This window comes from Rutidosis leptorrhynchoides, chromosome 4 (assembly GCF_046630445.1).
Source record: "Rutidosis leptorrhynchoides isolate AG116_Rl617_1_P2 chromosome 4, CSIRO_AGI_Rlap_v1, whole genome shotgun sequence".
NCBI classification, from domain to species: domain Eukaryota; kingdom Viridiplantae; phylum Streptophyta; class Magnoliopsida; order Asterales; family Asteraceae; genus Rutidosis; species Rutidosis leptorrhynchoides.
The window spans coordinates 93,158,743-93,175,169 of record NC_092336.1 but is presented as its reverse complement, the minus strand read 5'-3'; the positions used below and the strand labels follow the sequence as shown (position 1 = coordinate 93,175,169).

General features: G+C 40.7%; 2 protein-coding genes across 2 annotated transcripts; both read right to left on the bottom strand.

Moving 5' to 3' along the window:
- Positions 1 to 11,132: 11,132 nt before the first annotated feature.
- Positions 11,133 to 12,401, bottom strand: LOC139840811 (uncharacterized). The gene is made up of 3 exons (XM_071831056.1): positions 12,147 to 12,401; positions 11,574 to 12,080; positions 11,133 to 11,357 (listed from the first exon to the last, which is right to left on the bottom strand). The coding sequence occupies exons 1-3, from the start codon at positions 12,399 to 12,401 to the stop codon at positions 11,133 to 11,135; spliced, it is 987 nt and encodes a 328-aa protein (XP_071687157.1).
- Positions 12,402 to 13,202: 801 nt separating this feature from the next.
- LOC139840810 (uncharacterized) lies at positions 13,203 to 15,137 on the bottom strand. The gene has a single exon (XM_071831055.1). The coding sequence runs from the start codon at positions 15,135 to 15,137 to the stop codon at positions 13,203 to 13,205; it is 1,935 nt and encodes a 644-aa protein (XP_071687156.1).
- Positions 15,138 to 16,427: the final 1,290 nt, after the last annotated feature.

The window sequence follows — 16,427 nt, the reverse complement described above, 5'->3', positions numbered from 1 at the left end:
GTCTAATTTTCAATCTGAGTCAAATAATATGAAGAATGATGATGACCTTGGTTTGGCTAGAGTGCTGATGAGCAATAATATGCTAAAATGGGGTACCAGAAGGCAAGTTACCTTCATTGGGAAACACAAAGAAACAATTAGGAGACATGGAAGAGCTATTACTCCAAATACTTTTGATTTACCCATGTATGGTACATTCGCAGATGGTCCCTTTAATGGAAAAGGTGACACCTTTACTGTGAAACACAAAGAAACTTGTGATACTTTATATGATCCAAGCTTAGTCACTGGTAATACCATAAAGAAAAACAAAGATACCAGTGATGCTCCATCTACTTTAGGCTTGATTGTAGATGATCAAGAGGTTAAAAATCAACAAGTAAATGGAGGTGATGAGATTGAGGAGGAGGAAGAGGAAGTTGACCATGAAACAGATCAAGAAGATAATGATGATGAAGCTGAAGAAGTAAAGGAAGAAGAAGAGGTGAAGGAAGAAAAAGAAAAGGATGTTGGAGAAGAGCAGAAAAGTACCAGAATTTTGAGAAAAAGAAAGACTGCTAAACAAGTGAAGCATGGTTGGCGCAAAGTCAATAAGAAGGCTATGAAAAAATGCAAGAAATTAGTAATCAGGAAACCAACTGATAGGTGGTCAAAGGAGAGGTAAAAAAGAGAGAATTTGCTTCTCAAAGTTCAATCATTTATTAAATATAATTATTAATGGGATAGTATTATGTATTAATCATTATGAATTGAATTAACTGCAGGTACAAGTCTGCAGAGTTGGGTCTTCTAGAAGCATTGAAGGAAAAGAAAGCAATGATAGGCAATCCAATTAGTAGGCCAGCACTTAGAGTTGAAGCAAGAAAGAGGATAGGGGACACTGGGCTGTTAGACCACTTGCTAAAGCATGTGGCAAACAAGGTGGCACCTGGTGGAGATCTGCGGTTCAGGCGGTCACACAATGCCGATGGTACGATGTTATATTGGCTGGAGGATGCAGAGCTTCTTAACATCAAAAAGGAAGCTGGGGTGACTGACCCGTTGTGGATTCCACCGCCTGGTTGGAAGCCAGGCGATTCTACTAACCAAGATCCAATCTTGGTTAAAGAACTTTATCATCTAAAAGAAGAAATTTCATCTATCAAAAGGTATATAGCATGTAATTAAAAAGGCTGTATTTTAATTTTATTTTGTATCTAAAAAAATTGAGAATTTGATTAATGGTTTAACATATTTGTGGGTCAAATGTCCGTCACAGGGAGTATTTACCAAAAACGCAGGTTGAGGAAGAAATGGCTGGGCTGAGAAGGTAATGAAAAGCTTTTAAACTAATTAATTATTAGTGGTGCTCTTATATTTATTTAGACTTTTACTATTATGTCTATAAACAGGGAGATTATAGAGTTGACTTCAAAAAATAAGCAAGAGCAAAGTCAAAGAAATGTGGTTTTTGAAGATGTTGACACAAGTCCTCTGCAAGTGATGGATATATGTAAATTTTTCCTTCATTCAGAGTCTGAAACGTCTGATGTTGATGACTCAGTCTTAAAAAAGGTAACGATTTGATCCTAATTGTTTACTGAAATGTTTCCTCCATCAATAATCTGAATATGTTTTTTTCATGTTTATCTCTTTGGCAGGGACAACACAAGAAACAATTGGTGTTAATTTCAGAGAACCTGAAGAAAATACAGGTCAGTTCATATAATTAATGTTCAATGATGTACAAGTCAAACATATTTATATGCTTGGTCTGATACATTACATATTTAGAGTATGATTACATCATATATTCCATCTGTCAAAAAATGTTTATCAAACAGCTGACTAGCTATCTTAGCATATGATGCCTTTGTTTGTTGGTTTATGATGACTGAGTGAGTATAGTGGTTAATTTAGTTATTATATTTGGTTGAATGTGGGTTCCTTTTTTTTTATTGTTTTTCGTTTTGTCCTAGTTTTAGTGTTATTTCGTTATAGGTATGCTTGTGGTTTGATCGTTTCGGCTCGCCACAAAATAGTCTTAGTCTTTTTGTTTTGGTTAAGTAGTTTGGGTCTTTGGTCGAGGCGTTGTCCGGGCCGGGTTTGTATTTTGTTCTTTAAAGGGTTTTTTCGCCTTTGGCCTTTGGTGAAAGGCCTAGGTTGAATATAGGTTTTTCGTTTTTTTGCCAAAAAGAAAAAGCTATCTTAGCATATAGTGTATGACTTGCATTTTTTAACTGTAGAATTGAGGAATTCAAAGATTCTTTATTTGGAGTTTCTTACTAGAAACATGATTAATTGATTAACTGATTAATATAAAGATATAAGATGGCATCACCAGCCATTTGTTCTAAGTGTGAGTGTGATGAGGTTACTGTAAAGAAAAGATTATAATTGATAGTTGAGTCACCGGTTTTAGTACTTAGCTAGAAGGTCGAAAGTCACTGAACTAGTTATCTCTAGCTAAAAATTTGGTCAAGTCACTATACATGTATATGACATTTTATATAAATATTTCAATAAGAGCCACTGTTGCAACCTTCAGTTACATTCTTCCAAAAACTCTGAAGCATCTAAAAGTATTCTATTACAATTTGTGGAAAATAAAAACAAGGTCTAGCAAGATTAAAGGTATAGATTTGTTAATTGTTAGCATGCTTTGTTGATTGGTCAAGGGTGACTACTACAATGGCTTAAAATATATGAAGTGATAATAGATAGTACAATTTTTATATTGATTATCAAGTTAACTTTTTGATCAACTGTAACAACTAATATGTCAATGTTGTGAGTGGTAAGGATATGCCTGCCATACATGGATGTATGAGAAGGTCCAAAATAGTCCATATAAATACTATACAGTTTTTATGCCTTAATTTCACAACAATTTGTTTTTTTGCCCACTTATATTCATTTTATAGTAATAGTATATAGTATAGTATGTACAGTAATATTTAATTTAATTACAAAACATTTATAATGACTATATGTACGGCACATGGTACATGTATCTATATCATGGAATTAATTAAAACATTTGGAATTGCATACATACAGGCATGGATGCAGGCTTCTGAGATTTGTGAAGAAACAGCCCAGATGGAAGCAGTAAAAAGCCCAAAGGCTGGCACATTATTAATTACTGCAGCAGCACCCTCCAATGCACAAGAAAAGCCAAAACTAACAGATGCAATTCAAAGTATAGCACCACCAAAACAACCTCCTGCAGGTGTTAAAAAGGAGAAAGAATCTGAACAAAGTGGTCATGTATCACCACCAGCAACAGCTGCCCAGATCCATGCACCGGCACCGGCACCAGCACCAGCACCAGCACCAGCACCAGCACCAGCACCAGCACCATCACCATCACCACCTGAGGGAAAAGCAGCAAAGATTGAGAGGCTAAAGAGTGGGTTCAGACTTTGCAGACCACAAGGCACTTTCCTCTGGCCAAATATGGTTAACAACCCCACCAACACAAACACAAACACCACCTCTTCTGCCACTAACATATCTTCAACACCTCAGGTTACCCTTCAGGTTGAGGATTTGTTGCAAGTGGTCCCCACTCCACCTTCTGTTAATTCCTCCACCCAACCACACTACCATCTTCCCTCTCCACCTATCAAGCCTGTTCCACGCCCTGTGACCGTCTCCTCACTTTCAGAAGGCCTTCCACCACCCACCGCCACCACCCTCAACCTCAATGACATCCCCACAAACCTATCTTCAGAAAAGATTATTGTGAGTGTATATATACCTATACATTCAAGTTGCTAAAAGAAAATATCAAGCTTAAATTTGTTTTTAGTGACCACATAATTAGAATTTTTAATTTTTAATCTGTTTCATGAGCAGAAGTTACAGTCATTGGGAGCAAACTTTTCAGCTGAAAACAAGAAAAGAAAGAGTTCATCTTCAACGGCTTCAGGTTCCTCGGATACGCCATCATGCTTGTCTAACCCAGGAGCTGCAGCTTGGATAGCTGTGACTCAGGCCATCGCCCACACTGGTTCTGATTAGGCTCATTTCTGCATCAATGGATTATGGTCTTTTTGTTTTGGCTTAAAAACAAGTGATAGGGTATATAAATTTCTTACCTATACCATATAATAGAATGCTTAAGATGTTATGCATCTTAAAACCCATTTTTGGCTTTTAAAGTTGGGTTGATCCCAAACTTTAATAGCAGATTGGCATCAAATTCATAGGGCAATGCAATGGAGATTCTATATGATCAGCTATATATTTTGCATTTTAGAATCAAAAATATAGATAGGAAATTTATATTGACGCATATAGTGTACGAATCGAACTTTATATTATTTACAAAGAGTAGAAATCACTTGTACTCTGTTTTGGAGACAGACACTTCATATGCTTTCAAGTTACTTCTGATATCCTGATTTGATATGTATTAGATGATGGCTTGATACCATATTAAATAATGAAACTACAACATATTATCATACAGCTATAGAGTAGACTGAAATACTAACTAAACTTCAACGGGCACTAAATTCACAATCGGCCTTGGAACAAATCTAATCCATCATCTAATCTAATAAAATAATATAAGCTCAACTGATAAAACTTGATTCATTAGCAAGTTTCAGGCAAGTAATAATCATAAGGGTGTGATTAAACAATAATCGATTAAGCACCCACCATCAAGATAATCCTATTGTTCAAGGGCGAAGCTAGAATTTGATGGTGGGGGCTTACTCGATTATTAGATAATTAAAACAAAAACTTCATCCACTTATCATAAAAATATCACTTTTCCAATGGCAGCCCTAAGCTGTCAATATGAAATTAGAAATAACCACACTCCTTGCAAAAAAAAAAAACTAGCAAAATGTACAATCATTTTCTATATAATTTAATTCTTATTGACAATCCTTAAAGCTGTCATTAGAAAATTCCAAATATCTTATATCAAGAAAAGAAGTAAAATATGATACTCGTTTAGAATAGAACAAACATACAAACCAAACAAATACATAAGTATAGTTGAAAAAATATGAAACAATTAGTATAATAATAAGTAACACCACACGTTCACGTGAAAAATTTAGGATTGCTTTTCACCCATGATTCAAATTTTAAAACCCTAGAATTATGAATTAAAATTAAAATCATATTAACAAAAATGGCATAACTTACTTTAACAAAAATAACATAAAGACCAATAATCATAGTAATTAATAGCAACAATTCTCATTAGGCCAAATATAATTTTAAATAAAACTATTTTTTCATAATTTAAAATACAACAAACATTGTATGGAATGTAAATTCCTAAAAGAAGAAAACTTGAAAGGGAAAACTTACGATTGCAGAGAAAATATTACTCCGTATATTAAATGGAAATGGAATGTCAGTTGCAGAGAATTACGAATTGCGAAATTGTTGTCGAATAATTTTTTTTAATGGGGTGGTAAAACTTGTTGTTGGCCCGGTTATCGTGAGACGTTGTCATATACGGATCGGAGTAGTATATTTTTTCAAATTTTTATTGCATCTAATATTTTTTTTAAAAATAATTTGCAAAAAATATATATGACAATGCAAAATGCAAAATGCAAAATGCAAAATTGAAACACAAGACATCGGTCAATGTATGCTGATTAGTAATGGCAATGGATCGGATATGGATCGGGTGAGGTCATATCCATATCCATATCCATCTAGTTTTTGATCATCCATATCCATATCCGTTTAATTTCAGTTCATCCATCCATATCCATATCCAATGGATTAAGCGGGTTAATGGATATCCATTAAATATTCAAAAAATGTTATAATATTTCTCAATATGTGATTAAAATAACACGTAATATAACAAAAATATATACAATGTGGCATAATTAAAATCTATCCATAATAACGAGTGATATTTGTCGAAGATATAACACAATTTGTTAAACTTACAATCAAATATAGACTATGACAAATTAAATGTGTAATTTTTATGTATATTTGATTATATACACGTGTTTTATTGTTATATTTCATGGTTAATTCATTATATAATTTCAAGAAACATATAAGTGTAATTGTAAATGCATTTAAAATACTAAATATGTTTGTATATATCTATATTTAAGTATTTATATGTATTTCGGGTGTATTTGGATATATCCATGGATGAAATTTTTTCATCCATATCCATATCCATATCCATATCCGTATCCATTTAGGTTAATCCATATCCGTATCCATATCCATTAATATCATCCATATCCATTATGTATCGGGTGGATCGGATGGATATCCATTGGATCGGCTGACCATTGCCATCACTAATGCTGATGCTGAGGTAAATTTATGTATAAATACATATTTTTTGCTGGCTGAGATTATTTTTTCCAGCACTCATTCGTTAACTACAAAGCGTTGTTTCCGTTCATGTGTTATGTTTATTACGTAGTATTTGATAGTTAACATCTCGTTCTGAAATTATTTTGTTAGGTATTATATGTTTGTCCACTTAAACGTATGTAACGTTGATCAAGCCAAAATTGACTTGAGTGCAATTAGTTGAATGACTAACCTTCGGAAGGGTTTCCTTCGATTTGCGTGATGAGTATGAGGGGTGTTGTGGTGGTTAACTTTTGCTGAGCCTCCAAGGTGAGCTTAGAAGAGTAATCAGCTGTGGTAAGTGTAAAGTGTTGATTGATTGCTAATGTGTGATTATGAGCAGTATTTATAGGCATAAGATGGCGGTTACCAAGGATAACCACCACTAGCCCACTAAACCACGATTACCACTCCTGGAATCCTCTAATCATGCCCACTAACTGCTCCACGTTCTCCTGATTTGTCGGTCGGACAAGTAGCTGTGCAAACCAAGTCAAATGCTAACGACACGCTACGGGTGACGTAGCGTAAGAGTAATCGTGGCCTAATAGCGGCGTTGACTTGGTATCCAACCAGGAGTTGAAGCTAAACGTCCAGCTACAGGATACGCCATGCGTCACACGTGACGTCCATGGCGGGACGTACGTCATTAAGTCCCCCCAGTTTGGTTGTAATCAAATTGCCTTTGATTGTAACCGAACTATATTGAATAAAATATTATAAAAGGCCATCATTACTGACACGCCGTAAAAGTCAAATCCTGTTTCCTCGTAGGGTGTGCTAGGGGATGATGTCAGCAATCATTACGTTTTACAGCTGTAAAAATGAAACGCCACGAATCCAACGGCTATGGTTCAACATCCCTAGGACACGTGTTCGATCAGGATCAAAGCCCATGAACTGGGCCCACAGTAAGTTTCTTCTATAAATATGGCGTTTTTACCTCCTCATTGTTGCATCTCTTTCTTCGCTTCCTTATTATTAAAAAATTCTTATATCCTCTCCATACGCGTGCCGTTTTCATTCTAAGGTAAACCAAAATGTCTAAGGCTAACGTTTCTACGGAAAACACTACCGTTACGACGGAAGAGATGGAGAAATTTATAGCCGAGTATCCGGTACTTCAAAACGTACTGACGATGGTAGCGATACCCGGCCAACGTGCCGACGAGCCGCCACAAGGATACTTTACCTTGTATTGGAAAGCGGTGGCACTGGGCAACTTGCGTTTTCCGTTGAGTCCATTCGTGGCGGCTGTGCTAGACCATTATCACATTAGCGTCTCGCAATTACATCCTCACGCATGGCAGCGTGTTACTATTTTCGAGATATTTTTTAGGGCACAAAATAGACCCGCGAGTCTGAACGTTTTCCGAGCGACGTTCAAACTCACTGCTTCCGGAAAGGGATGGTACACTTTTGAGAAAAAGTGCAACTTTACCACCAAGAAGTCTCCGTCCCTCCATGATTGGAGGGGAATGTTCTTTTTTGCCGGGACCGAACTGCTGGGCGAAGGGCGTGCCCACCTCGCACAATGGCATTCCAAACGTTCTCTAGATGTCTCCAAAACTCCAGACCTTGACCAAGGGAAGCGGGAGCTTTTTAATTTGTGTAAGGACGCTACGCTAGAGATGCGTCCTTACGGCGAGGTGATGCTGAAACTCTGCAATGTTCAGCATTATTGGCCATGGAGTGACAGAGTGCCATTAATCATGTGCGATGGAAGGGGTATGCTCTTCGTGCTGCTACGTCTTTAAACTTGTAAGTATTCTGCTCATGTAATTTGTCTAACTCAACTTCTTTTACAGAGATGGATTTCAACAGAGTTCTCCGCCGCCCTTCTCTTGACGGCATTTCCTTCAAGAGATTCCCAAAAGCCAACCTTCCGGAAGGTCATCCGTTGAAGGGAGATGATGTTGCTGCTGGTTCATCCACCAACACTGCCAGCGACGTGGCAACGACACAACCTACAACCGGCTCAACTCCTGTCACCAATCCGGATCTAATATCCGTCGCTGCTCCTCCGGTTCAGTCGGAACAGCAACTTCAACAGCAGAAATGCCCCCATTCTCCCCCAAAAGTGACAGTCACAACTGGTGGTCACAAGAAATGGAAAACGCCACGAGAAGTTGCAGAAAGCAACTTAAAAACTTTTGAAGAGATTCCCAGCCAAGGTGGGTATTATGAAAACCCTGATAATAACCCCGCTACGTCACCAGAATCCCAATGGGAGAAACTAATCAAGTTTGTTATTTCTCCAGGGTTACGCATGGGAGTACCTATCGTCCATCTCCAAGATTCATCCGACGCCCAAGGAAAGGCGTCGGAAAAAGACATACTGACGGCATCCGGTTCTGGCGGCGCGTTCGGCCAACGTTCTACTTCTTTGGAGGAGCCTTATTCTCCTGGTTTTAGGAAACAACCCACCTTCAGCCACATGGAGACCATGTGGAACGTCTCTCACAGCGATGCTCTATCGCAGTTTGAGTATCTGCAACGGGTTTGCCCTCCGGTACTTTATGAGGCAGTCCGAAAAATGCCCGATAGCACCGCTCGTCGCGCCAGGGTTCAGCACATTTATGGTTGGTGTTGACCCGGGACGAGCTACAGCGGACAATTGATCTGGACCAACGTGCCTGTCGCGCGGAGGCTGACGGTAAAGAGCTGAATGTTGAAATTGTCAAGGTCAGGGAGGAGCTGAAACGGGCTAAGCAAGCCGCTGCCGCAGCAGAGTTTGAAAAGAAGCAGGCCCTAAGGGAGGCCCAAAAGGATATCAAGAGATGGCCTTGCGTGCCGAAAAAGAACAAACTGCGCTAAATGACCTGGAGGCGGCGCATAAAGAGCTGGCGGAGGAGAGAGCCAGTAAGGATCTCCTCACCGTCGAGAACCAAGAGTTGTCCGCTGCCAACCGAAAGGTAGCGGACGATTTTCAAGAGCTTTGCAGCCTCATCCCCTCTATTTTTTACAAGGATCTCAAAGTGCCGGAGGTGAAGGAGCCGTTCCAGAATTTGGTTGACGCTACGAGGAAAGTGGAGCGTTTGGACGCGTATACCACGTTGGTGGAACATGTTGAAATAGCGGAACCAATTCCGGAGGCGATTCGAAACATGGCAGATGAGGACGCCTACGACCTCTACGATGCGGTGGTCAATGCTTGCGCGGCCATTAAGGTGCCGTTTATTAAACAGATTGGGTCGACGCCGGACCTTACTTTGGCTAAAGTGAAGAAGATGATCCCGTAGTTGTAGGGATTTTTGTAATTATGTATTCATTTTTGATCCTAATGTAATGATTGTAATTAAGTCAATGAAATATCAATTCCTTATGATTCTTGTTATTTTACTGTGTTCCAACTGTAGTAAAACATGTTTATATAAATATGTACGTACCGTCGTCACGGTAACGTACCGTTTGTCAAGGTTACACTTGATGATTATTGACATTGCACACATCTACTTAGTGCTGGGATTAACGCGACGGATACGAAACCCGAAGGCATCCCATTCCGAGGGCTAGGCGTACCTCCAATACGCCTAGCATCGCCAATGCCGTCCAAAGATTAGATGATGTCTTTGTTCATGGCATAAGTAACTTGTGAGTGGACTTACATTTATAACGCCGAAGCGTGGCCATAACAGTTACACAATACATTAGTAATGAAGATTGAAAAATGCATTTAATTGAAAACTAAAAACAAAGAAGTCTAATGCGCGATGCGCTTACATTTCTGGTGATCAATCACAAACTTGGTAGAAAAAAGAAAAAAATTTCAACAACGAAACGATTCAAAATATTTAAGCATAAAACTTCTTTAAATTGTTTGCGTGCCAAGTACGCGGCACAAATTTGCCATCATGCGTCTTTAGGTTATACGCTCCGTTGCCAAGTGCATCTGCAATCACAGTATTCTCGACCCGGCTGGCGTTGTTATTATGCCACACAAAATCACCGGGGAGGAAAGCACGTTCCTTCACACGTTGATTGTAATACTTGGCAATTTTCTGTTTATTTAACGCTTCCCTGATGGCGGCAAAGTAACGCCTTTCCTCCAACAAGTCCAAATTTTCCTTCAAGCTAATGACGTTGGACTCATCATTGAATTGCACTACACGTTGGGTTAGGACAGCAATTTCAGCGGGTATCACCGCCTCGGTACCATATACAAGGCTAAATGGCGTTTCTCGATTACTTCCCTTTGGCGTGGTTCGGAACGCCCATAATACTTGTGGAAGCTCATCTGCCCAACCTTTCCTGTCCGTGCCCAACCTTGCCCTTATCCCGGCAACAATATCCCTGTTGGTGACTTCGACTTGCCCATTTGCCTGTGGATGGGCGACAGAACTAAAAGTCTGTTTGATATTCAACCCGTCACACCATGAACGAAACGGATCGTGAGCAAACTGTTTTCCGTTATCACTTACAATTTCGTGTGGTATTCCGAAACGGCACACGATTTCCTCCCAGACAAAATTCACAATCTGTTTACCCGTTATGCTCTTTAAAGGTTTGGCTTCAACCCATTTGGTGAAAAAGTCAATTGCAACGACCAAGTGTTTTCCATCCAGGAAGGGGCCTACCAAATCAATTGCCATTCGTAAAAGGGCCAAGCAGATGTCACGGGAATTAGCTCATGCGTTGGCATGTGAATTTGCGGGGCGTGACGTTGGCATGAAGCACAAGCTTTGATGATCTCTTTCGTGTCACGGTACATGGATGGCCAAAAATACCCTAGCCGCATTATCTTCCCCACAACGGTCCTAAATCCTGAATGCATGCCACAAGTCCCTTCATGCACCTCCCTTACGATTGTTTCTGCCTCGCTTGGGCCAACACACCTTAAAAGCGGTGGGCCTGAAGGATTTCTTGAACAGAACTCCATCCCTTAACATGTACATAGGTGCTTTCATACGAATCTTACGTGCCGTTGCCCCGTCGACCGGCAACGTCCCATTCTTTAGGTACGTAACGATAGGACTCATCCACGTCTCGACCTCTTCTACAGTGGCTGCCTCCTGTGATTATTTTGCAAGAAAATTAGGGCATGTGTACGTTGTGTTATAATCAGATTATGCATATAGCGTGTTTGTTATCGAAGCGAGTCAATACCTGTACCACGTCAGTGAATTTTTGACAAAGACCTCTACCCAAACGTCCTTGGCGAAGTGGCTGAACACGCTTGATGCGATTTTGCTAAGTGCGTCGGCCTTTTTGTTCAAGGATCACGGCACTTGCGTTATTGAGAAACGCTCGAATTTGTTGGCCATTTCTTCTGCCAATGCCAAATAATTTTGCATAGCCGGATCCCTAGCTTCAAATGTCCCGTTCATCTGATTCGCCACGAGTTGGGAATCAACCAACACCTTTAGGTATTTTATTCCCACCTTTTCAGCCATTCTCAAACCAGATAGCAATGCCTCATATTCCGCTTCATTATTGGAGGCGGGGAACTCGAAACGCAACGCGTAGGTATGCTCCTCTCCGCCAGGACCAATTAAAATTAGACCTGCACCCGCTCCGTCAGAACTCGATGCTCCGTCCGTGAATAGTTCCCATGTGACGATATTCGGTACTTCTTCGACGACCGGCGCTGGTGGCGCGGCGTATATGAATTCAACCATAAAATCTGCCATGATTTGGCCTTTGACAGCGGTACGGGGGGCGTAATGGATTTCATGTTCACCCAGTTCGATTGCCCACTTGGCTAGCCTGCCAGAAACCTCCGGTTTTCTCAATACCTGCATGAAAAACTTGTTAGAATAACTTTCCGCTAAGGTGCTCCGTTCTCAATCGCCGTACCGTACCTGTTTAATAGGCGAATCAGTTAGCACAAGCATTGGGTGCGCTTGAAAGTACCGTCGCAACCGTCTTGCGGTGTGGACCAACACGAAAATGAGCTTCTCGACCGGTTTGTAGTTGACTTCTCCATGTTGTAGCACCATGCTCACAAAATAAACTGGCATCTGTGTGCCGCCATGCTCCGCGACAAGCACCGAGCTAACAACATCAGTTCCCGCCGCCAAGTAAATTGTCAAAGTTTCGCCTGAGAACTCTAACATGTTAGCATCACAATATTTATAATTTCGTAAAAAATTATTGCGGAACGGCTACTTTACCCGGTACTGGTGCCGTCAACGTCGGCAACATCCTTATCAAAGCCTTCATTTCCTGGAAAGCCTGATCCACTTCAGGAGTCCAGTCGAAGTCCCGTCCCACGTTGTCTTTCAACACTTTGAAAAATGGAAGTGACCGTTCTGCCGCCTTTGACAGGAATCTGGACAACGCTGCCAACTTGCCGTTCAGACTTTGTACCTCCTTTCTCGTTCGCGGTACTGCCATTTCATCAATAGCTTGAATTTTCTTAGGGTTTGCCCGTATGCCACGCGTTGTGACGACGTGCCCCAAGAACTTTCCTTCCTCAAATCCAAAACTACACTTCTCCGGATTCAGCTTCATGTTGATTTTTCGTAGAGAACCGAACATTTCCTGAATGTCCTTCAAAAGGTCCGTTTCGGCATGACTTTTGATTACTATGTCGTCGACGTATGCTTCCACATTTCGACCGATCTGTTCTTTGAACGCTGCGTCAATGACACGTTGGTATGTCGCGCCGGTGTTTTTCAAACCAAAGGGCATCTTTTTGTAACAAAAAATCCCTTGGTCTGTGTGGAACGCGGTTTTGTCCTCGTCGCGTTCCACCATTTGGATCTGGTGATAACCCTTGTAAGCATCAAGGAAACATTTGAAACGAAAGCCCGCCAACGACTCTACCTTCCAGTCTATCTCTGGTAGTGGATAGTTGTCTTTGGGACAAGCCTTATTGATGTCTTTGAAGTCGACACACATCCGCCACGAGCCGTTCATTTTTTTCTGACCAGTACTAGATTGGCAACCCATGTTTGGTACTTAACCTCTCGCAATATGTTTGCTTGTACCAACTTCTCGACTTCATTCCTTAGGAAGATGCTACGCTCCAGAGCCATGCCCCGTTTCTTTTGCCTTACTGGAATCATACTTGGGTTGGCATTTAAACGATGTTCTGCAATGGTACGAGGTACTCCCGTCATGTCTGACTCTTGCCATGCAAACACGTCAGCGTTGTTTACCAAGAGTTCACATAACGCACTTTTCATTGCGTCGGATAACGTGTGTCCAATCTGTATTGTCTTCTCAGGAAAGGAATGATTGATGATAACGCTTCCCCCTTGTTCAATCGGTGCTGTCTGATGCAACGGCTGTTCAACCTGGCCCACAATCGGGACCCTATCAGAGAAAATAGTTGCAACGCCTAACGGAGTTGGGAATTTCATCATGCCATGCACAGTTGATACTATCGCGCCGAATTCGCACAACGCTTCCCGTCCCATGATAATGTTGTACTTCGACTGGCTTCTGACAACCACAAAGTTTAAAGCTACCGTTCGCCGTTTCATATTTTCCTCTAACGTAACGTCAATGCTTACTCGACCCAGAGGCCAAGTCATTTCACCTGTGAACCCCGCGACGGGATGGAGTGGGGGTTTTAGCTTGTCCTGCACATCTTGTGGTAGCTGTAAGAAGCAATGCTCGTACAAGACATCAACAGCGCTTTCCGTATCTACATAAATTCTCGAGACCTTGCATCGTCCTACCGTGGCGGTTATCGTTATGGGTAGGTCAGTGGGACAGACCCTCCAGAAATCAGGAAACGTGATAGGGGCACATTCCCATTCCTCCAAAACTTCCACCTTACGAACGTGACTCACATGCCACATTTGTACCATGTGGATGTGTTTTTCTGGAGCTTTTTTTTTTCCCCGTTGCCAGGCAAATTTCTTCGTCCCGGGGACTTTAACACTTGACGGTTTTAGATGGTCAAGTTCCTCCAATTTCAGCCGTTCAACTATCACATTCTTTAGTTCCCTACAGTCATCCACGTCATGACCTTTATCTTCGTGAAAAATACACCATTTACTTTTATCTACAGCGAAACGGGGCTGCATCGGCTTTGGTGGCGTAAAATCTTTACTTATCTCTTCCGTTGCCAAAATTTCTTTAGGCGTTTTTGACAATGACTTGACCAAACTTTCCTCTTCCGCCGACAACCTCTTGGGTGCGTACCGTTCATAAGGACGGTAGCTGTTACGATAGTCAGACTTATGACTGGAACGTCCGTAGCCCCTGTGGCCGCTGCTACCACTTCCTTTATATTTGTTACCTGTATTACCTTTGTTGTTTCCCTTGTCGTCTTTATCGCTCCGGTCCGTTGTGCTGTGATCCCCAACGGCATCGTCTACAAACTCCTCGGAACGTACATAATCCTTTACCATTTTTACAGCTTCAACGTACGTTTTTGACAACTTACGCCGCATCGATTTTACCAACGATAAATGACGAGTTTGGCAGATTCCCATGATGTACGCGGAGATCTGCTGCGATTCAGGAAGATCTGGAATTTTTTGGCATTCCGCTGTGAAGTGGGAAGTAAAATTCATTAGGGATTCATGCGACCTGATCTTGATGCTGTGCGCATCTAGGTGGGTCAGTTCGGTGCGTTTAAAGTTCTGAAAATGCTGCACAAACTTAGTTCTGAGGTCCGTATAGCTGGATATGCTCAAGGCAGGTAATTTGGCAAACCACTCTCTCGCGACGGCTTGGAGCTGCCCCGGGAACATGTGGCACGCCCTCGAGCTATCCCAATGCTGCGTCTTGACAGCATGTTCGAATTGCTGCAAGAAGTCCTCCAGATCCGTGGTGCCGTCATATGCCCCTAGCGTGAGGGGAGTAGTAAGGACGGCGGGCAACGGATGTAACATCCCGCCTTTTTCCGTTTACTTTTCCGTCTAACTATTTAAATTCCGTTATATGTTTATAACGTCTCCTGTTGTTACGCATTTTAAAAATATCTCGTTTAGGTAATTCACGCACCCGCAACCGAACTCGAGGGACTAGTTTCGCCAAAATGCCAAAGAGGTGACTAGCATTTGACTAGTCAACCCCACCCCCTTTCTTTTTCATTTTCATTTTCCTTTTCTTTCACTACTTCTCCATTTTCTTTCAATTATCCATTTCAAAGAATCATCATCTAAATCCAAGCTAGCGGGTGTCTTGCAAAACAAATTACATATTTGGAATCCTTGCAACTTCCTCTTCGATTCCATACTGATTTCATTACGTTTGGGTAACTTTCTAAAATCACTAGATTTTGTGTTCTTGATGTTTTTAACTTATAAAGTTGTTAATTAGTGTCTATGGCTCAAGTCTAACATGAATATATGATTTATATGTTCAATTTTGTTATTTGAAGTAACAAGCTTGAACATAAACTTTGGTGTGTTTGATTTGGTGATTTGGTTGTGTGGATGATGTTAAATGTTATAAATGCATGTATTAAATGTGTTCCTAACATCACTAGCTTCAATTTGATGTGTAGGTTGTTTTAGAAAACTTCATAAACATGATTAGTGATTTTGATGTTGTTGGTTAGGGTTTGATAGAATTGAATGTGAACATTTAATGTATTGAATGCCATGAATTGTGTTTGGTAAGTGGTTAGTTAGATTGTATGCTTGATTACCTACGAAACGGCGTGTCATATGTATGCATTTAATTCCCGAATCCTATTTTGTGCATTTATGAACTTGAGCATTAATTGAGCATTAAATGTTGGAAAGTCGGTTATTGCAAATGATGTTTTTGGTTGATGAAATGTGTTTAGTTGTGTTCTTTGTCAAATTAGCTTTCCAACGATATAAAAAGCGTGTCATAAGTGTTTACGGTTTGTGATTTGTGTTTGATCGAAGTTCGGAAAAAGACTTGAACAATTGAAACTAACCAGGCACCAGCACACGTTATGTGCCGCGGTGCGGCTAGCCTATGTCGCGACGCGACATAAGGCGTGTCCAGGTTCTGACCTCCTTAGTCAAAATAAGAAAAATATTTGACACGCTATGGACCTCCGATTCACATGAGACTTGTTCTAACATGCTTATATATGAATAAAAATCTCAGAAAAATAGTTCGGGACCCGACTCGAACGTGTTGACTTTTTCGTTGACTTTGACCGACCAAAGTTTGACTTTTTGTCAAACTTAACCAAATGATTA